Source organism: Rhinatrema bivittatum, chromosome 3 (genome assembly GCF_901001135.1).
Source record: "Rhinatrema bivittatum chromosome 3, aRhiBiv1.1, whole genome shotgun sequence".
Lineage (NCBI taxonomy): Eukaryota > Metazoa > Chordata > Amphibia > Gymnophiona > Rhinatrematidae > Rhinatrema > Rhinatrema bivittatum.
In genome coordinates this window covers 375,091,843-375,113,763 of record NC_042617.1, presented here as the reverse complement: position 1 = coordinate 375,113,763, position 21,921 = coordinate 375,091,843, and the positions used below count along the sequence as shown (strand labels likewise).

The 21,921-nt window shown below is 49.0% G+C and overlaps 1 protein-coding gene across 3 annotated transcripts in view; it reads left to right on the top strand.

Moving 5' to 3' along the window:
- TTK (TTK protein kinase) overlaps nucleotides 1–21,921 on the top strand; it is a 209,978-nt gene that overhangs the window by 62,362 nt on the left and 125,695 nt on the right. For all 3 annotated transcript variants that reach the window (XM_029595556.1, XM_029595554.1, XM_029595555.1), the window contains exons 9-11: nucleotides 6,466–6,559; nucleotides 7,082–7,205; nucleotides 15,143–15,312. In XM_029595556.1, the coding sequence (XP_029451416.1) occupies nucleotides 6,466–6,559; nucleotides 7,082–7,205; nucleotides 15,143–15,312 (388 nt within the window). The remainder of the gene's footprint in view (nucleotides 1–6,465; nucleotides 6,560–7,081; nucleotides 7,206–15,142; nucleotides 15,313–21,921) is intronic.

The window sequence follows — 21,921 nt, the reverse complement described above, 5'->3', positions numbered from 1 at the left end:
TCTTAATTTCCTTTCTTTTGCTTCTGCTACACCAGTCCAGAAACTCTCCCATTTAAAAAAAAAAAAAAAAAAAAAGGAGCAAATATCAGATTTAGGTATCTTCATATTTGCTTTGCTTTTGCAAAGAGTGACTTTCCTTCAAGAAAGTTTTATTTTTAAAAGGGAAATGTTAAAAGTAAGCACAGCGTTAGGCTGTGACAATGCAAGACAGGACTTGGCAAAATTTTTAGTTTGACTTATTTATTTTTTTTAACTGATACTTGTTCATTGTTAGATGGTGTTTTTTGTTTTGTTTTATAGTTTTGATAGTAGTAAACTGGCTGAATTAATTCTAGATATGACATATATAAGCTGGTGATGTCATTTAAAAAAACCCCCAAAAAAACCTAAACTGGAGACTAATCAGATTTCAGTCTGACGTCAGCCCTAGTACATATACCCCTGCAGGAAGTGCAGCTCTTCAGTATTTTCATTCTCCATAGCAGTTAGGGACTCTGTGCATGCTTGCACAGCGTTAGAGTAATTTTACCAAAGAAAACCAAAATAAGAAATATTACCTCTACAGCTTTCCTGCTGTGACACCCATTGGGTCCCTCCCCCAGTTGAGAATTCCCGAGGTGATTTCTGCGATCCCTCGGAGGTAAGCCTTGGCCCGGCAGCCAACCCTCGGCGGGGACCTGGCCCCCGAAATCGGGTGAGGCTGAGAGGCAGTGGGTGCAACTTCGAGCGCGGCGGTGAAGGTATTTTCCCTCTCCCCCGCAGCCAAAGACCGCCCGGAACGAAACCGGGAAGCGCCGAGACAAGGTAAGGTAGACATCTATTTAAAAGTCTCTGGTCTCCGAAGCTCAAGGAGTCGCACAGGTCGCCAGCCGGGACCAGTGCCACCGGGTTGATCTGCCCTAGCAGGGCTAGACCCCGGTTAGATCCGAGGGTCCTCCCACTTGGAGACCCTCCGATGTGGTCGCCATATTGACCGCGTGGTCACAGTCACCATTTTGATCTGTTCGCCGCCCTGTCCGCCATTCTGATCCGTGCACACAGAGGCGAGCCGTGCGCACAAATACCTTGTTCGCACAAGCGACGCGCATAGCCACATATAACTTCGATCTGTGCGCACAACAGCACACACATCTCCCTGAGCGCGCACCAAATCTACGCGCACAACTTCGACGCACCAGAGTGCATAACTTTATTTTACGCGCGCAAGCCATGGCACCACCGGAAAAGAAACTCAAGGCTCAGGGCCTTTGCCCAGCATGCCACATTAGAGTTGCACAGCATGAGGAGGCCACGGCCCTATGTATACAGTGCGAGGAGGTCCTAGGAAATCCAGCCCATGGCCCTCCCCAGCTGGTGCCGGGTTCCAGCCTCTTGAACAGTACGCCAGACCTAGCATCTCCCAGCTGGACCCTCCCTCAAACGGGGCTTTGCAGGGACAGGGCGCCTCTAAATTTAGACCCAGCATCTATCTCCTGGGTGGAATTCTTCAAAGGTCTGCATACCTTCATCCACATGCAACCGGTGCCTCCAATAATATGGCCACAAGCTCCACCAGAGGACCTCAACATCCCGGAACCCTCTATGCCCAGGGAAGTGATACCACCACCTTCAGGGACACTGACAACTCAAATGAGGATTCAGAACCTCTGGAGGAAGGGGAACTCCCTCCGGGGACGGAGCCCCACCGAACCGTGAAACGCTTTTCACCAAGGACGAGCTTCCAGACCTGGTCACACACAGCTTGAAGGAGCTTGCTATCCCGGGCACAAGTGCCTCGGGGGAACCTAAGACGAATCCCCTACTAGAGGGACTCCGTCAGACCTTCCGTCATTTCCCACTATTACAAGCCATCCAGCAGCTAATTGATCTGGAATGGGATGCCCCGGAGACTATGTTCAAAGGGGGGCGTGCTCTGGAAGCCAATTACCCTCTGGACCCAGCTGCCAAAGATCTCCTGGCATGTCCGAAAGTGGATGCCATGGGTCTGTGCGGTTTCAAAGCGCACTACTATCCCAGTGGAGGGAGGAGCAGCACTCAAGGATGCTCAAGACAGACGTCTGGAATCCATCCTCAAACAATCCTTTGACTTCTCCGCTATGTCTCTATAGATCGCGGCCTGCTGTGTCGCGGTGACATGCGCCTGCTTATTACAGACCAGGAACAACACTCCTGGGGAAGCCCTGGAACCAGCAGTATCATTCCTCACGGATGCCGCTTCTGATCTGGTTCGCACCGCAGCTAGAGGAGTGTCATCAGCCGTGGCAGCCAGAAGACAACTCTGGCTCCGAAGCTGGTCGGCTGATGCATCTTCCAAAACGAGACTCACAAGGATGCCCTTCAAGGGAACCCTCCTGTTCGGAAGCGAACTACAGAAACTAGCCAACAAATGGGGTGAATCACCACTGCCGTGGCTACCGGAGGACAGGAATAAGAGAAACCAGCGATCCTTCCCCCGGTCCTCCAGGGGCAGAGGATCACAGTGCTTCAACCCATAGAGAAGCACGTATCAAGCGACCCGCCCCGCAGGCCGGAACCAGTCCTTTCGGAACAAGCACAACAAAAGGGGAGCTAGCTCAGGCCCAGGACCCAGCTGCACCCCACAATGAAATTCAGCCGACCCGTCCAAAGGAAGAAGCTATAGGGGCCAGACTTGCCCTATTCCACCAAAGATGGGTCGAGATAACTTCGGACAAGTGGGTCCTATCCATCATTCGAGAGGGATATTACCTGGATTTCCACCACCTTCCTCTGGACAAGTTTGTGGAATATCCCTGCCATGACCCTTCCAAGAGGATGGCAGTGGAAGCTACACTAACCAGATTGCTAGCCTTAGAGGCTATAACACCGGTGCCTGCACAACAAATAAATACTGGGCATTATTCCATCTATTTTATCATTCCCAAGAAAGAAGGAAAGTTCAGGCCCCTCCTGGACCTCAAGTCTGTCAACCACCACCTGAAGATTCCTCGCTTCTGCATGGAAACCCTACGCTCGGTAATAAGGGCGGTACAACTGGGAGAGTTCCTTACATCCCTGGACCTGTCGGAAGCCTACCTTCACATTCCGATCAATCAAGAGCATCAGCGTTTTCTACGCTTCACGATCCTGGACCGTCACTACCAGTTCTGGGCACTACCATTCGGATTAGCCACAGCACCCCGGACGTTCACCAAGATCATGGTGGTAGTGGCAGCAACACTGAGGAAGGAAGGAATCCGCATACACCCTTATCTAGACGATTGGCTGATCAGGGCGAAATCCCCAGAGAAAAGCCACCAGGCCACCCACTCAAGGCTCTCCAGTCAAAACTCTACTGGAGAACCTCGGGTAGGTGGTCAACACAAACAAGATCTGTCTGCAGCCCTCCCAATCTCTAGAATACTTGGGAGTCCGGTTCGACACCAAACAAGACAAGGTCATCCTGACACTGACAAGTAGATCGAAATTGATGACCCAGTTGCGAACCCTGTTGAGTGAGCTTCGCCCCACAGCATGGGACTACCTAAAGGTCCTCGGCCTCATGGTATCCAGACTGGAAGTAGTGCCATGGGCAAGAGCCCACATGAGATCCCTACAACACTCACTACTATCACGTTGGAATCCACTGTCCCAGAACTACACCATACGCCTTTAGCTCCCGGACAAAGTTCGGACCCAACTACGATGGTGGCTACAAGAAGGCCATCTGAGCCAGGGAGTGAGACTATCCTCACCATCCTGGATCCTGCTCACCACGGACGCCGGCCTATGAGGATGGGGAGCACACTGCCAGGAGCTAACCACCCAGGGGCAACGTAACAAAGAAGAGTCGGGGTGGAACATCGATCGCCTAGAGGCCCGGGCAGTCAAATTAACCTGCCTACGGTTCGGTCACAGACTCCGAGACAAGTCAGAGTAATGTCAGACAACGCCACAACAGTGGCCTACATCAACCATCGGGGAGGAACTAGAAGCCAACAGGTGTGTCTTGAAATAGACCCCCTAATGTCAGGGGCAGAAGAAAACCTTCAAGAGTTCTTGACCATCCGCTTCATGGGGAAAGACAACGTCACTGTGGATTACCTCAGCAGAGAAAGTCTAGACCTAGGAGAATGGAGGTTGTCGACTACAGCAGTCCAATTGATAGTAAACAGTTGGGGGAACACCAACCATGGACCTTCTGGCAAACCGGTCCAACGCCCAAGTGCCCAGCTTCTTCAGCCGCAGGCGGGAACACCAGTCCCAGGGAATCGATGCCCTGGTACAGACCTGTCCACAGGAAACTCTATTATACGCCTTCCTACCGTGCCCCTATTGGGCATAATCATCCACAAGATACAACACGACAAAGGACCAGTACTTCTAGTGGCCCCGGACTGGCCAAGAAGACAGTGGTACGCAGACATGCGAAGGCTGCTGACAGGAAGCCCCCTCCCGCTACCTCCACACAGAGACCTGCTCCAACAAGGACCGATCCTCCACGAGGATCCAGCTCTATTCTCTCTTACTGTCTGGCCATTGAGAGGACTTGCCTGAGGAAGAGCGGATACTCGGGGGCAGTAATTGACACCCTGCTCCGAGCACACAAGTTCTCCACATCCCTTACATACATAAGGATTTGGAGAGTATTCGAAGCCAGGTGTGAGGACCACGATATCGTTCCATGCTCGGTCAAAATTCCTGCGATTTTTAATTCCTGCAGAACGGTCTACAGAAGGGATGCATAGCCTCTCACCCGGATGTCTCCCGCTTTCTGAAAGGAGTCAAGCAGATCCTACCACCCTTAAAGTGGCTGGTGCCTCTTTGGAACCTCAACCTGGTCCTAGATTTCTTAGCAGGATCTTCCTTCAGACCTGTTCGCGGACTATCTCTCTGACTATTAACATTGAAGACAGCCTTCCTGGTGGCAGTCTGTTCGGCCTGTCATATCTCCGAGCTTGTTCCTCAGACTCGCCCTGGGAACCATCCAGTTACGCACAGTTCCGTCATTCCTCCCCAAAGTGGTATTTCACTTCCATCTCAACCAAACCATCTTGCTACCATTGCCAGATGAGCATAAGAATTCGGAAGAGTCTCGCAGGCTACACCATCTCAACGTCGGCAGACTCCTAGTCCGTTACCTGGAAAGGTCTGAATCCGTACGAAAGACGGGCTATCTGTTCGTCCTTCACAGCGGGAAGAAGCAAGGGGAAGTGGCCTCGCGAGCAACCATAGCCCGCTGGATCAAAGAAGTCAAGGCGGCCTGCGTAGAAGCTGGCAATGTCCTGGGCGGAAACCAAGATGCTGTCACCTGCCGGGCGGCGACATAGTCCTCCAGCCACACCACCTCCAGGTTTTACCGTCTGGATGTTCAGGCTCGAGAGGACACGGCATTTGCAAGGGCAATACTAAGTGGGTCACGGGCAGCCTCCCACCCAGTTCAGGAGTAGCTTTTATGCATCCCATTGGTCCTGAGTCCATCTGCTACACGCTAGGAAATGGAGAAATTACTTGCCTGATGATTTCGTTTTCTTTAGTGTAGACAGATTGATTCGGCATTCCACCCACAACTGCCGTTATTCATGGAATTCTCGGGTGACATCCCCAAGAGCGAGTGATTCACGGGTAAGCCATGCTTTCCTCCAGCTAGGACACCCATCCTACCGGGTGTTGATGTTTCTTGGTTGAGGGCATTGGCGGTCTCCAGCTATAACCAATTCAACCAGTTCAAATTAATCAAGTTAACCAAGTTATAAAGTTAATCAAGTTATTCAAATTATTCAGTCATACATATATCCACAATGCTTTTCGAGGAGAATACTGAAGAGCTGCACTTCCTGCAGGGGTATATGTACTAGGGCTGATGTCAGATTGAAATCTGATCAGTCTCCAACTGCTATCAGGAGTACACTATACCCATTGGTCCTGAGTCCATCTGTCTACAGTAAGGAAAACGAAATTATCAGGTAAGTAATTTCTCATTTGCCTCCATGTGTGCCGGAATGAGAGGAGAACCCATAGGTTCTGGATTGGTATAGCAGAAGGAAAGGAAATTAACAGCTAAGACACAATTTCTCCATACAACTAACAATCTTGGTGCTGTGTGTATACAAACAGCCCCCAAACACTTTGGAGCTCCTGGGGACAGGGTTTCATAGTCTAAAAGTACAGTAAACCATTTTTAGACTGTATTTACATTTCCACATGCTCAGTCTGCCTCCTATTTATTTTTTTTTTTTTTTTGCAGATACATGGGTTTTGATGGAGTTGCTTGCCCATGCAGATGGACCCTTATGTACAATGACATCAAGTAGTCAGACATGTTTGGTTTTTCACAGTGGCATGATATGAATTGGGTATTAATGCTGCAGATTTGTTTTTTTGCACAAAAAATATAAGCTTATTACATCTGACCAGTGAATAAATGTTTGCTTGTTTGGGTTGAAAATGCATTTTGACTTTTAAATTTGTTGTTTTTTTTTGTTTTTTTTTTTAATTTTATTTAAGGCAGACCTCTGAGACTAGGTGTACGTATACTGAGTCCTCTGTACGTAAACCAAAGCATAATGGAGATGACTCCTGTGATTTGGATAAACTAAAGGTAATATAAAATCAGTGTGTGGTGAATTTTTTTCTCTTTAAAATTCTAGAGGCAATTAACCACTTGGAAAAACAAAATGCAGATTCAAAGATAACTTATTCTTTCATTTTATAGACCTGGGCATGCAATATTTTACATATTTTTTTCATTGCAAAGATTTTCGATTAGTGCAAAGCTTCAGCAATACCTGAACATATTTACTCATATTTGTGGAACTAGAGTGCTTTTTAGTAAGAATGCTTCAGTTTGAGGGAAGACTTGTCACCCTGCTTTGAAATCCTGAGTTCTTGTGTTTTTCCTGAGGCTTTATTATACAGATATTGTTTTAGCTGGAGAAATGAGCATCTTCAGTTATTAACAAAAATTTTCATTTAATCATCCATAGAGTTTAAAGTTTAATGTCTACACAATGTAGACTTATTTAACGTTCAGCTTTGACAATACATTTCACTGAGAACTCGAATTTTGCGTTGATAGGGATTAAATATCATTCCCCCCCCCCTTTTTCTTTTTTGAAATCAGTTTTCAAAAAATAGCCCTGTGATGTCTCATTCGTCAAAAAAAGACAATTTGGAAACTTCAGCTTATTCAACTGCAACATCAGTGAATAGACTGGATTCTCTTCTTGCATTCCCAAGAAAATCAGGTAATTGCTACTAACTAACATTTTTATGAAATTGGATTGCAAGAGTTCACATAACCTGGTAATTTGAGTAGCTGAAACACTATATAAATTTGTCCCTCCACATGTCACAAATTGCATACGTTTTTCTCCTTTACAGCTATATGGAACTACATATCAAATGTTCCCTGTATGTACCAGGATCAGTCCAGACTGTGGGTTATGTTCCCCGTCCAGCAGATGGAGTCAGAACAGACTTTGAGGGCGTTACCATATAAACCAGTACACCCTCTGCTGGAGCTCAGTATCTTTCTGACTCCAGCAGATGAGAGTTGGGGGAACCAGTGGCTTCCCCAGGGTGGCAGGGTCTTATTCTTTATCCTCTTCTTCTATTCTTCCTGTCACTTCCTTGCACTTTGGATCAAGCTTAGATTTAAAGTTTAAAAAAAAAAAAAATTCCAATTTTTGGGGAGGCGTATCTCTGGTCTGTTCTGCCTCCTTCTACTGTTCTCTCCTCCTTCCCTGGCCGGGGTAAGTGACGGTCTTTTATTTTTTGCAGGCATTCTTTCTTTCAGGTTTGAGCGCTGTGCCTCGTGGAAGCCAGTGGTGCCGGCCTCTCCACGCGATCGCTTGCGGTCCCGCGGCCCGACGGAACGTTTTCGCGGGTATTGCTGCTCCGGGAAGGGGAATTCCCCTACGACCAGGGACCTCTCCGGCGGGTTGTGCAGGCCGTTCCGGGCCCCCCCCCGAGGCTTTTCTTTTTGTTTTACTCCAGCGATCACCATGCCGCGGCTGTTGCGGTGTGCGGCCTGCGGCGAGCCGGGGTCACGAATTTCGCGGGAAGGGATATGTGCTCGGTGCCTTCCCAGGGGGGAAGGCACCTCGCAGCCTCCTGGCACTTTTTCATTCCTCCCCTCCCCGCGGCCCGGGCACTTCGCCGCCATTGGCGGGAACGGCGGCCATTTTAGATTTCCAGCGCAATGCGACCAGGTCTACAACACAGGAAAGGGATTTTCGGGAGCTTTCTCCTCCGAACCTATCCCTGGGGGGGATTTGCCCGATCAGGGGTCCACAGAGGGTCCCTCCCCAGGGCCTCTTCCCAGCATGCCGTTGTTCTCCCCTGAATTCATTTTATTAATGCATAGTGCTTACTTGCAGGGGCTGGAGGGCCCGGGGGGGGGTCTCCCCTCGGGGCCCCCTCCCCCCAAAGCCCCTAGGATTTCGGCTTCTCCTGGTTCGCCTGACCTGGTTGGCCCGGTCCCGGGGGCCCCTGGATTGCCACCCCGGCTTCGTGCTACGGGGGCGGCTGCACCAGCGGGAGGTGACCTACCGGATCCAGCGCACCCGGACCTTCAGTCTGAAGGAGACTATCCACGCACACTCCGGATATTTCAGAGAGAGGAGCTGGATGATCTTATTCCCCAGATTCTCCGGGAGCTGGATCTTGATCCACCGCCGGATCCTCCAGCTCCAGTGGCTCCTGCCGTCACCACGTCTTCAAAGAAGGGGGATCCAGTTCTTGCCGCCCTCCGGCCGAGGGCGCGGGCCTTTCCCATACATGATTCCTTCCTGCAGCTCCTCACCAGGGAGTGGGACACGCCTGAAGCATCGTTAAAGGTCACACGTGCCATGGAAAAATTGTACCCGCTGCCCGAGGATTTGTTGGACCTCATTAAGGTCCCCAAGGTGGATTAGCAGTTTCGGCAGTCACTAAGAGGACGACCATTCCGGTCACGGGCGGGGCGGCCCTGCGGGATACACAGGACCACAAACTGGAGATTTTTCTTAAACGGGTTTTTGAAGTCTCCACCCTGGGGATGCGAGCCGACATGTGCAGCTCACTCGCACAACGGCCAGTCTGCGCTGGGTTCAGCAACTTCTCACCTCTCAGGACCTGCCCCCCGAAGAGGCCACCCAGGCGGACCGTCTGGAGTCTGCCATAGCTTACGGGGCGGATGCTCTGTATGACCTCTTTCGAGTGCTGGCGAGATCCATGGTGTTGGTAGTAGGGGCCCGGCGGCTGCTGTGGCTCCGTAACTGGGCGGCGGATACCTCCTCCAAGTCGAGCCTTGATTCCCTTCCATTCCGGGGCAAGTTTCTGTTTGGGGAGGATTTGGACCAAATCATCAAGTCCCTGGGGGAGAATGCTGTCCATCGGCTGCCCGAAGATAGACACCGCCCCACCCGGTCCTTTGCCTCGGCCAGAACCAGGGCTAGGGCGCAGCGGCGCTACAGGTCTTACCGGTAGTCAGGTTCTCGGACAACCGCCCCCAGGTCTCAGCCCTGGTCGCGGTCCTTTTGTGGAAGACTACCCACGCGAGACGGTTCGGGGCAGGGGAACCCTCCCCCAAAGTCCACTCAATGATGCCAAAGTAGCCCACTCCTCCACTCCCAGAATCGGGGGTCGGCTTACGGAATTCTACGAGGAGTGGGTGCATATTTCCGCAGACCAGTTGGTCCTGGACACTATAAAGAACGGCTACACTTTGGAGTTTGTCCGCCCTCCGAGGGGCAGGTTTCTCTTCTCCCCCTGTGGTTCGGACCTCAAGAGGACGGCGGTTCAGCAAACACTAGACCGGCTGCAGAAGATAGGGGCCATTGCTCCCGTCCCCTTCGGCGAGGTGGGCTTGGGCCATTATTCCATCTACTTCGTCGTACCCAAGAAGGACGGTTCTTTTCGGCCCATCCTGGATCTGAAGGAGGTCAACAAATCATTGCGAGTCAGCCGGTTCCGCATGGAGACTCCACGCTCTGTTATTGCAGCAGTGCACCAGGGGGAGTTCCTTGCCTCCCTGGATCTGACGGAAGCGTACCTGCACATTCCCATCCTTCCTGCTCACCGGCACTATCTCCGCTTCAAGATCCTCGGTCAGCATTTCCAATTCAAGGCTCTTCCCTTCGGCTTGGCGACCTCCCCTCGTACCTTCACCAAGATCATGGTTGTGGTGGCGGCGGCCCTATGGAAGGAGGGCATCCTTGTGCATCCCTATCTGGACGACTGGCTGATTCGCGCAAAGTCCTTCACACACGGGCAGTCTTCGGTGGCCAGGGTTGTCCAGGTTCTCCGCTCCCTGGGCTGGGTGGTGAATCTCTCCAAGAGCTCCCTCGTGCCCTCACAGCGCTTGGATTTCTTGGGGGCGAGCTTCGATACGCGGCAGGGCAAGGTGTTCTTACGTCCGGACAAGGCTCAATCCTTGCGGGAACACGTACGTCAGTTTTCTGCATTGTCAGAACCCACCGCCTGGGATTATCTTCAGCTCCTGGGAGTGATGGCCTCCACCATCAACATGGTGCCCTGGGGATTTGCGCATCTGCGACCCCCGGCAGGCGTCTCTCCTTTCCCGTTGGAAACCAGTCTCTCAGGATTATCAAGTGATCCTACCCCTCCCACCGGCCGCCAGGGACAGTCTGAATTGGTGGTTGACCCGTCGCACCTGGTTCGCGGCGTCTCTCTCGAGGTGCCCAATTGGGTGGTGGTCACCACCGATGCCAGTCTCGTGGGATGGGGCGCCGTCTGCGATCGAAGCGCCACGCAGGGGATGTGGTCACCAGTGGAGGCGACATGGCCGATCAATCGCCTGGAAACCAGGGCAGTACGGCTGGCACTCCATCGTTTCCTTCCAATGGTGTGGAACAGAGAGGTAAGGATTCTCTCAGACAACGCCACCACCGTGGCCTACATCAATCGGCAGGGAGGGACGAGGAGCAAGCATGTCTCCCTCGAGTCCACGCTCCTGATGGAATGGGCGGAAATCCATCTCGTCCGGATCGCGGCTTCACACATCGCCGGGGTGGACAACATTCAGGTGGACTACCTGAGTCGTCAGCAGCTGGACCCCGGAGAATGGTCTCTCGCCGACGAAGCGACGCACCTTCTGATCCGCCGTTGGGGGGCTCCACACTTGGACTTGATGGCGACTTCCCTCAATGCCAAGGCCCCCCACTTCTTCAGTCGCAGGAGGGAGCGCGGCGCGGAAGGGTAGATGCCCTAGTTCTTCCGTGGCCGACAGATCAGCTGCTCTATGTCTTCCCACCCCGGCCTTTGGTGGGCAAGATTCTTCGCAGAATAGAAAACCATCAAGGAGCCGTGATTCTCGTGGCCCCGTCGTCCTGGTTCGCAGATCTCCTGCAACTAGCGGTAGACGGACCGATTCGACTCGGTCATCTGCCTCGTCTCCTGCACCAGGGCCCGGTATTTTTCGAGCAGGCAGAACTCTTCTGTCTTGCAGCATGGCTTTTGAACGGCGCTGTCTCCGTCACAGAGGCTACCCGGAGGCGGTGATCTTGACTATGCTGCGGGCTTGTAAACCATCTACCTCAGTTTCTTACGTCTGAGTTTGGAGGGTTTTTGAGTTATGGTGTTCTAACCACGGGGTCCGGCCCACGGAGGCAACGGTACCACGGATCCTACAGTTTCTCCAGGATGGACTGGATAAGGGGCTCGCCTATAATTCACTTCGGGTTCAGGTGGCGGCCCTGAACTCCCTGGTACAGGAGGACATCTCTCTTCCACTACAGCCGGACATCGCACGTTTCCTCAAGGGTGTCAAGCACCTACGACCACCGTTCAGGGACCCCTGTCCCTCCTGGAGCCTCAACTTTGTCCTTCGTGCCTTGTCGGGCTCGCCTTTTGAACCACTCCGCGGAGCAACCCTTAAGGATCTTACACTCAAGACGGTATTCCTCGTAGCCATCTGTTCCGCACGCCGCATCTCTGAGCTGCAAGCGTTATCCTGCAGGGAGCCTTATCTTCGTTTCTCGGACTCGGGAGTCTCCCTTCGCACGGTTCCGTCGTTTCTCCCGAAGGTGGTTTCGGCCTTCCACTTGAATCAGACGGTGGAACTCCCTGCATTCGCCTCCGATGAACCAAGGTCTCTTAGTCATTTGGACGTCAAGCGTGCCTTGCTCCATTACCTGGAGGCTACCAATGACTTCCGGGTATCGGATCATTTGTTTGTGCTCTGGTCGGGGACCGAAGAAAGGGTCACAGGCATCGAAGACGACGATTGCGCGCTGGCTAAAGGACGCCATCTTCGCGTCTTACATTGGTGCGGATCGGATTCCGCCTCGGGGCGTCATAGCTCACTCCACTCGCTCACAGGCGGCGTCCTGGGCGGAATCTCGTTCAGTTTCCTCTCAGGAAATTTGCCGTGCGGCAACGTGGAAATCGCACACTTTCTCGAGACATTATCGACTGCACCTGGCATCGTCAGCCTCTGGGCACTTTGGTGACCAGGTTCTCCGAGCAGGCCTCTCAGCGACCCACCCGATTTAGGGAAGCTTGGGTACATCCCACCGTCTGGACTGATCCTGGTACGTACAGGGAAAAGAAAATTATTCCTTACCTGCTAATTTTCGTTCCTGTAGTACCATGGATCAGTCCAGACGCCCACCACTCTGGGATTTTGGCTCCTGCTTGGGTTCTTTTATGTAGCTGTCTACTGTCTCTTTCAATTTTTTATATTTGATGTTCACAGCTCCCTACAGGTTGGCTGTTTTTGGCCTATTGTTGGCTGTTTCTTGTTATATTCTCTGTTTCACTTATGGTTAAGTGCTCTTGATCCAAACTGTTTGGATCAAGAGCACTTAACCATAAGTGAAACAGAGAATATAACTAATTGGGCTTTGCTATCCGTTATACTGAGCTCCAGCAGAGGGTGCGCTGGTATATGAGGTGGCACTCTCGAGCTCTGATCTGACTCCATCTGCTGGACGGGGGACATAACCCACCGTCTGGACTGATCCATGGTACTACAGGAACGAAAATTAGCAGGTAAGGAATAATTTTCTTTTTTCTCTCCCTATAACAGTGATATCACTTTCCTCTTCAGCCAGCCAGACTAGTTTGGCGCATGGGTTTATGTCTCCCAGCTAGCAGATGAAGACAGAACAGGCTTACTGACATCATCCCTTATAGGGTCTATGTTTACCTCAGCCTGCCAGTATTTTTTGTCTCTAGCAGATGGTAGGCAAGCATCCCATGCGTGAGTCATAGCAGTTTCACCTTTATCAGATGATATTCCTTCTCTCCTTCAGTAGGAATCATACTCTAAGTCAGCGCAGGAAATGGTTCAGCTTACAGAAAAGCTTCTTCTCAAGTTATTTTGTGTGTATGTGTGTATGTGTGTATGTGTGTATGTGCTCTTCCACCAGAAATATTTAAGCAGTTTTGCTTTTTCCTCATCAACCTCTACATATTCTTTTCCTTCACTTCTGAGTCTCACAATGCCACTTTTGCTAGTCTATCACTAACATATCTTAAAAAAAAAAAAAAATAGGAAATACAGTAAAAGGGGGGATAAGACTATATTTTTTTCATCTTTGAAATTTTACATATCTGATTACTTTCTCAGCTTCCCTTAGCTTTTCCAGATATTACTTGTCTTCCTCTTTCTGCAATCTCTTGTTTATAAACACTAACCTTTTTTCCTTTAGCTTTTCAGCTACTTCTTTAGAAAAACTTAATGGCATCTTTTTCCTCTTTCCATTATTTACTTTCCCAACAAAAAGATTAGTCTGCCTTATATCAACTACTCTTAGTTTTGCTCACTGCCCTTCTACTTCTCCTAGATTTTCCCATCCAGTTAATGACTCCTTGAGGTACTTCCCCATTTTAAGGAGATTAGTTTTCCTGAAGTCTAGGACCCTTGCCTTAGAAGGAAACTTCAACTCTTGTGTCCTGATATTGAATTACACCATCTTGTGGTCACTGGATGCCAGGTGATCATCCTCTACTATATTAGAAATACTTTCCCCATTAGTAAGCACCTGGTCTAGTATTGCCCCCTCCTGTTTGGGTTCTGTTAGCAGTTGACAGAACAGGTTTCCTATAGAGAATCCAGGATCTCCATACTTCTAGAAGACACTGCAGCCCGGATGTCCCAATCAACATCCCGCAGATTGAAATCCCCTAGTAATATCTCCTCCCCTTTCAGCAATCCTGTGAATATCCTCCATTAAATCTCTATCCACTTCATCTATCTGTGATGGTCTGAATATTACACCAATATAAATAAATGTTCCATTCCCTCTTTCCAGTTTAACCCACAGTGCCACCTCCTCACCCCTTAAGGCCATGAATGCTGTTGGTTTTAGTATAATTTGTTCTATATAATGCCATGCCTCCTCCCGTCCTTGATATCCATCCTTCCTGATTAGGTGATAGCCTGGTATAACTATATCCTAGTCATGATTTCCTGTGTACCAGGCCTCCATGACAGCTACTGTATCCAAATTGGCTTCTTCCATGACTGCCTCTAAATCTGGGACTTTACGTCCCATATGGTGAGCATTAGTCTACATAGTTTTCCAAATATTGCCCTTTTTTTTCCTATATCTCCTATTATCAGTATTTAATGTTTTACTTTCCTTAAGGTTTTGTTCACCCATCCCCAATGATTCTAGTTTAAAGCCCTCAGTAGGTTTACAATTCTGTGTTGTATCATTATTGGGTGAAAAATCTGTAAGCCATTATTAGCCTTGTGAACTTGCGAAAGCCACTGCTTATCCCCAGTTATAAGCAAGAAGGATTGGGTCTCTTCTTTGGGATCCTACCATCGGAGACAGGATGCTGGGCTTGATGGGCATTTGGCATGACCCAGTGTGGCATTTCTTATATCCTAACCAAAAAGATCTCTCTGTATTTTCGTTTTGGGGGTTTAGTGTGTATCCCTGTGTACCTGAGTTTCTAGACCTACTCTCAACCATTTTGGAAATAGATTTTTGTAGCAGAGGCAGCATTGGGGTTTCATGGCTGCCAGGATTTTTCCTGTAATGAAAAATCCAAACTCCTACCTGAGCAAGGTCAGCTGCAAGGACCATACTGAGGATCCTAAAGAATCCCATGTGATATCATGCTCAGATAAGCATCATGTCATTGAAGGATTGTGAGTAAGATTGCTATAGCCTAGTATTTTTCAGAATTGTGTGTACGCCTTTTTTCTTTTTTTTTTTTGTGTTAGATATACAAATGACGGGAAAGGAGCCAAGTGCACCTGAGTTTAGTCAGCAAGAGCACAAAGCAGATCCTTATAGTCAAAGTAACAGCCACAAACCTAGAGAGCAGCCTAAGAAGAATCCTGCTGAGACATTGTGTGGTTGGAAGAGTGCAGAAACTACATCTGATGAAGAGGTAATTTTCTTTGTAAAGCAAAACAATTTGTCAACTTTACTCCAAGTAGTTACATAGTAAATGATGGCAAAAAAATCAGTTGGCCTATCAAGTAAGTCTGCTCAGTTATTCTGTCCACATTGCAACAATGTATCCCAGGAATTAGTCACAGAAACATGACAGTATGTAGGATGTTTACATCTATTGGAGCATGTAAATAAAACCAGCAAAATGATCTCTTAACTTGTGCATTGCTTAATTTTATATTTTGTTTTATCTGAGGACAAGTAGGATGATGGTACTCACACATGGGTGACATCAGATGGAGCCCAGCATGGAACTTTGTCATCAAAACTTCTAGAAGCTTTGGGCATGCTCCATTGAGCATGCACAGCCCTGATCATGCCCTCATGCCCTCACATCTTATGCAAGGCCCCTTAGTTGTATCTTTTCTGCAGACCCTATAGGTAATGTTTCATCTCTCTCTGTCGGTGCAGTGAAAGTTTTTTCTAGATTTGTTTTCATACAGCCCTGTATCTTTTCACCCTCTAATCCTTTAGGTTGGTTTTGAATTCCATTATTTTTTGTCTACGGAGTGGTGCATCAGTTCTGGTGTTTGAGCAGCATCAGAAGGTTTTTGTTTTTTTTGTCCCGCCATCAAGTAATTTATTCAACTGGCTTATTTTTAGCATGAATTCTCAGTGGGGGCTTTGGCTTAGGTAAGTGTTCCCTGCATGGTATGTTTGCCTGGGGGTTTGACCATGATGTTTTGAGAGCATCATTCCTGGTGGAAGGTCCTAGAATTTGGGAAACGTTAGTCTGGCCAGTAGACATTGAGGGACCCTGGAGCTGAATAGGCCATTGGGGAAACATTGATTCTTCCCCTCCACCCCCTTCATTTCTATCCAATCAGGAAGAATTAAGTGGCATCAACATCAGGTCAAGGCATGGTGCCAGAAGAGGGGACATTCTGCTGGACAGGCAAAATTCCTCCTTCTTTCTACCCCATATCCCTCCCCCAAGCATTCCCATAGGGATAAGAGCTTATCCTACATTGATCTTGAAGGGCCCAGATAATCATTTTGCCTCTGGCTCCCAGTAAGACATGGCTTCCACTTCTGCCTCCCAGTCTTTGCTGACTTGGTTTTGAGGCAGACTAACATCCAGTCTCTTCTGGTGCTGTCACATAACATGGGAATGGATTTCTGGTGCTTCCATACCCATGGGAATGGCATTGGGGCACCAGAACACTGACTTTTTTAGTGCCTTGGCAGATGAAGCTTCCCCAACATGCAGATGTTCCAGCTGAGCCTCATAAGCAACTGAGCCCCCTCTGGGGCATTGCTTTATAACCAGTTGAGATCCCAATCCACACCCTGTCATGCCTGTTCAGTTTGGACAGAGTAATCATGAGGATGGACTTTGATCAAGAAGGGGGTCAATGTCCCTCTGACCCATCTTCTCCACAATAAAGGAGAGAATCTCCTTCAGAGGTGCTCTCCTTTTGGCAACTTTGTGAAGAGAATGGCAGATGCTGTTCTGTTTTGACTTGCAGAAAGAAGAGTCCAGGACCAATTCGTGGGTTCCTCCATGAATATTGCAGTTCTTGCCCGTCCACTAGATCCTAGGACCCAGAAGAGTTTATTATAATTTTATTTATTTTGTGTATTTAGCTCGTTCCCTTTCATTGGTAGCTCAAAGTTCCATTCGGATACAGTAAGTATTTTCCTTGTACATAGAGGGGCGGATTTTAAAACGAGCGCGAACAGCCTACTTTTGTTTGCGCTCCAGGCGCAAACAAAAGTACGCTGGATTTTAGTAGATACGCGCGGAGTCGCGCGTATCCACTAAAATCCTGGATCGGTGCGCGCAAGGCTATGAATTTTGTATAGCCGGCACGCACCGAGCCGCGCAGCCTACCCCGTTCCCTCCAAGGCCGCTCCGAAATCGGAGCGGCCTCGGAGGGAACTTTCCTTTGCCCTCCCCTCACCTTCCCCTCCCTTCCCCTACCTAACCCACCCGCCCGGCCCTGTCTAAACCCCCCCCTTACCTTTGTCGGGGGATTTACGCCTCCCAGAGGGAGGCGTAAATCCCCGCGCGCCAGGGGGCCTCCTGCGCGCCGGGCCGCGACCTGGGGGCGGGTACGGAGGGCGCGGCCACGCCCCCGGGCCGCAGCCACGCCCCCGTACCCGCCCCCAAAACGCTGCCGAAACGCCGCAACGACCGGGCCCGCCCCTCGACACGCCCCCGACACGCCCCCCTCCGAGAACCCCGGGACTTACGCGAGTCCCGGGGCTCTGCGCGCGCCGGGAGGCCTATGTAAAATAGGCTTCCCGGCGCGCAGGGCCCTGCTCGCGTAAATCCGCCCGGTTTTGGGCGGATTTACGCGAGCAGGGCTCTGAAAATCCGCCCCAGAGGGCTCACAGTCTAAATGTGTATCTAATAATGTCTGGGTCTGCCATTTATTTATTTATTTAACGGTTTTATATGCAGACATTCATTAGGGATATCACATCAGTTTACAATAAACGAGAAACTACGCTTAAGTGGCGCTTGACAGATAACATGAAATCAAATACATACAATGCCAGGAACAATATATATGTATATATATGAGGATATAAATGAGGAGAGTAAATATATAGGGACCATGTACACAGCACTAAAATTACTTACAAGGTTGCTTACAAAATACTAAGGGGAAAGTTACAAAAGAAAAGCTGTATTGAAGTTCAGTGGTACAGAATTAGAGGGTGGTATGGTACAAGGTAGAGCTTGGAGATTAGGTCAGAGTAGTTAGGAAATAGAGATTATTGCACATGTATCAAGAATATAAACATCAAAATGGGGGTGGAACAGAGGAGGATGCTTGGTGACTGGGATGGGTAGGATTAGGTGTAAGCTTGTGCGAACAGCCACGTCTTTAGTTTTTGCTTGAAAAGTTTTTGGCAGTCTTCCTAGCGTAGATCTACTGGCATTGTGTTCCATAAGGCGGGGCCGGCTATGGAGAGCGCACATGCTCTTGTGGATGCCAGGTTGGTGAGTTTGGGGGAAGGTGTACATATGGTAGCAAGGTATTGGTTTCTGATTTGGTTTAGATGAGTTGTGGAATATCAGTGAATCATTGAACAATTTCATATTGGGATTGTGTGAAGAGCCTTATGTTTGATAGAGAGGGTCTTATATTGGATTCGGGATGTGATAGGGAGCCAGTGTAATTCCTTTAGTACAGGTGAAATGTGTTCATTTCTGCGCGTGTTAGTAAGGATCCGGGCAGCAGTGTTTTGCAGAATTTGGAGTGGGTGGATGGAGTTTTTGGGTAAGCCTAGGAGAAGTGAGTTACAGTAATTGAATTTAGAAAATATCATACGGGCTGATACAGTAAAGCGCGGCCGCGGTTATCCTGTTTCTAATCCGCTTTGGATGCGTAAGGCGAACTCGCGATTCAGTATCCGGTTTTACGCGTCCTTATCGCTTGCCGAAATGGACGCGTATCCGTCTCCGCCCGCCGCATGTATATGCTTATTTGCCGTGTCTTTAACCTGCATATTTACCACCTACCCTGACCCTGGCGTTAGTGTGGTGTTCACTCAGCTTCCCGCTGCCTTGAGCGCCCGGCTGGACGTCCAAGCCGCGACCTCAGACGTCCGGCCAGGCATTCAAGGACCTTCCCGCTGCCTTGAGCTGTATCTTCGCCCCCTCTGGATCTCCCTCCTTCAACCTTCTCTGCACAAAAGTCATTTAAAACATGTTCCTTTCACTCTAGGGCTCATGGGTCAGGTACACTCTAGGTACACCTAGAGTGTACCTGACCCATGTACACTCTAGGTGTACATGGGTCAGGTCAGCTGGGAAGGCCCGATCTAGGCCCGCTTGCCCTGCCACTGCAGGCATAGAATCAGAGTTCTAATTTCAGAAGGTGCTGCAAATGGAGCGGTGGAGAGTGGAATAACATCGATCTCTTTCACCAGCCATGACGTGACTCAGCTGACAGAGGTAAAAATGGGGTGAAGAGGAAGAAGACTGACTCTGTAAACAGCTGTTACTTCCATTCTAGAGCCTTGAGCTTCCGGCTGGACGTCCAAGCCACAACCTCGGAGGTCCAGCTTGGACGTCCAGCCGGGCGCTCAAGGCAGCAGGAAGGTCCATGACGTCCGAGGTTGCGAACCTGAAAATATGAAATATAAATTGGAGTCAACTTTTCAAAAGGATTGGGAGTGCTAAGCTCAATTCAAAGTACCTCTCCTGACATTTTGAAATCACAGGTTCCAGCACACCCTGGATACTGTATAGGCGCTGTATACCGCTCTATACAGTAAAATGGATTGCGCACGCCTACGGCTTCATGGACACGCTTTGGACGCCGCTTGGATTTGCGTCTAATTTGAAATACTGAATCGAGCGGCTTGTGAACCAAAATGTGCGCGCGGCAAACGAGCGGGCGCCTGGCACTGCCACAGTTTCTTATGTGTCCTTACTGTATCGGCCCGATAGTTTGTAGTACTGTATGAAAGTCAGGAAGGTGGAGCAAAGACTTTAATTTCTTTAGGGTGTGTATTTTAAAGAAACACTCTTTCAACGTTGTATTAATGAATTTCTTAAGGTTGATTTGATTGTCTAGAGTGTCCCCTGGATCTCGTACCTGTTGGGAGAACGAGATTGGTGGTGATAGGGAGTGAAGCAGGGGAAGGGTATTAGGGTAGCTTTGTGGTGAGATAAGCATAATTTCAATTTTTGTTATGTTAAGGGCAAGGTGAATATTGGATAGGAGCTTGTTGATTGAGAGTAGCGTGGATTTCCAGATGTTCATGGCTTTAGGAAGGGTGTCAGATACTGGAATAAGTATCTGCACATAGTCTGCATAAATATAGTGGGGAAGATTGAGGTCGGATAAGAGGTGACAGAGCGGTAGGATGTAAATGTTGAAGAGGGTGGAAGACAGAGAGGAACCTTGTGGGCCTCCTTGGTCAAGGGGTATTGCTTTGGACTCATGGTTTCTGATTTTAACTTTAAAGTTCCGATTACTGAGAGAGGATTTGAACCAATTGTGGGCAACACCTGTTGTTCCAATTTCTTTAAGGCGCTGCAGGAGGATATTGTGGCTAATGGTGTCGAAGGCTGAGGATATGTCTAAGAAGGTCTAAGATATATATGCTTGTCCTTTATCTAGGCCTTTAATGTGTCGTCTGTCAAGGAAAGGAAGAGGGTTTCCATGCTATGGAATTTCCAAAAGCTGTAGTGAGAGGGAGAGAGTAGATGGTCATCCAGGTATTCAGTGAGTTGCTTATTCATCGTTTTTTTCAAGAATTTTTTAGATGAACGGGAGGTTTGAGATGGGGCGGTAGTTAGACAGGTCGGTGGGGTCAAGCTTAGGTTTTTTCAGTATTGGCTTGACTATTGCTTGTTTGAGGGGGTTGGGTACTAAGCTTGAGGTGATGGGAGGCATTTATAATGTTGCTATAGGTTGGGCTATTATGTTAGGGATGGAGAGGAGGTGTTTTGTAGGGATTGTCTGAGGGATGGGAGGAAAGTCTGGCTTTCTTAAGAATTGATTCAATTTCCAGAGCAGTGGTGTATTCTAAGGAGTTCAGGACTTTGGGGGGGGGGGGGGGGGTGTTGGAAGGGCTGGGTAGGCTTCTTATGAGGTTTGATTTGGTGAGGAGGAGGGGAATCATGTAAGCAGTCTGTGATAGTCAAAGCCACTCGCAAGAAGGCCGTCTTTTCCTTGATCTGAGGGCATTAAGTACCAACATAAAGTTTGCCATACTGGGTCAGACTAAGGGTAATTCAAGCCCAGTATCCTGTGTTCAACAGTGGCCAATCCAAGTCACAAGTACCTGGCAAGTACTCAAACATTTAATAGATCCATGCTACTAAGGGAAAGGTCAACATGGTTCCCCTCAACACCCAGATTCCTTTTCTAGGAAAAGGGTGGCTGGCTGTCCTACCTAGATATAAGAGATGCTTATACTCCCATAGAAATCTTACAGAACTCAGGAAGTCTCTCAAGATTCGTAATAGGGAAACACTATTTCCAATATTGCATGCTGCTTTTTGGCCTCACTTCAACACCTCACTTGTTTATAAAATGTCTTGCGGTAGTCACTACGCATCCACACACATTTTGAGAGGGGTGAGGTGCATGTTTCCCTACGTGGATGATTGATCATAAGCACATCTTGGAATCTAATCAGGAAGACCATTTGAGAGCTGAAATTGCTAAAGTGTGATTACCCCAAATTCCACCTGAGCTCTGTTAGTTGCAACTTGGGTGAAAACCCTTCTCCTGCAAGAGAGAACTAACTTATCTGCTACAGAAAAGAAAGGAGACGAGTCAGCAAACATCAGCGAGGGACATGTCCTGATTGTTGGTCCTTATGATTTCAACTACATACGTTACTTTTGTGTCACCACTTGGCATCTCTGGATAACATCTGCATCCCTCTTTTTTTGAGGGACTGTGTCCTGGAGGCTGATTTCATTTCAAATTCCTCTGGCACAATATGTCCTAACTACACATGCATCCAACCTGATTTGGGTTCTGCATTCAGAGTCTCTGGTCTGCTCAGGAATAATTTCATCATTTAAACTTCTAGGTAAGGGCTTGAATGTATGCTGTGAAGGCTTTCA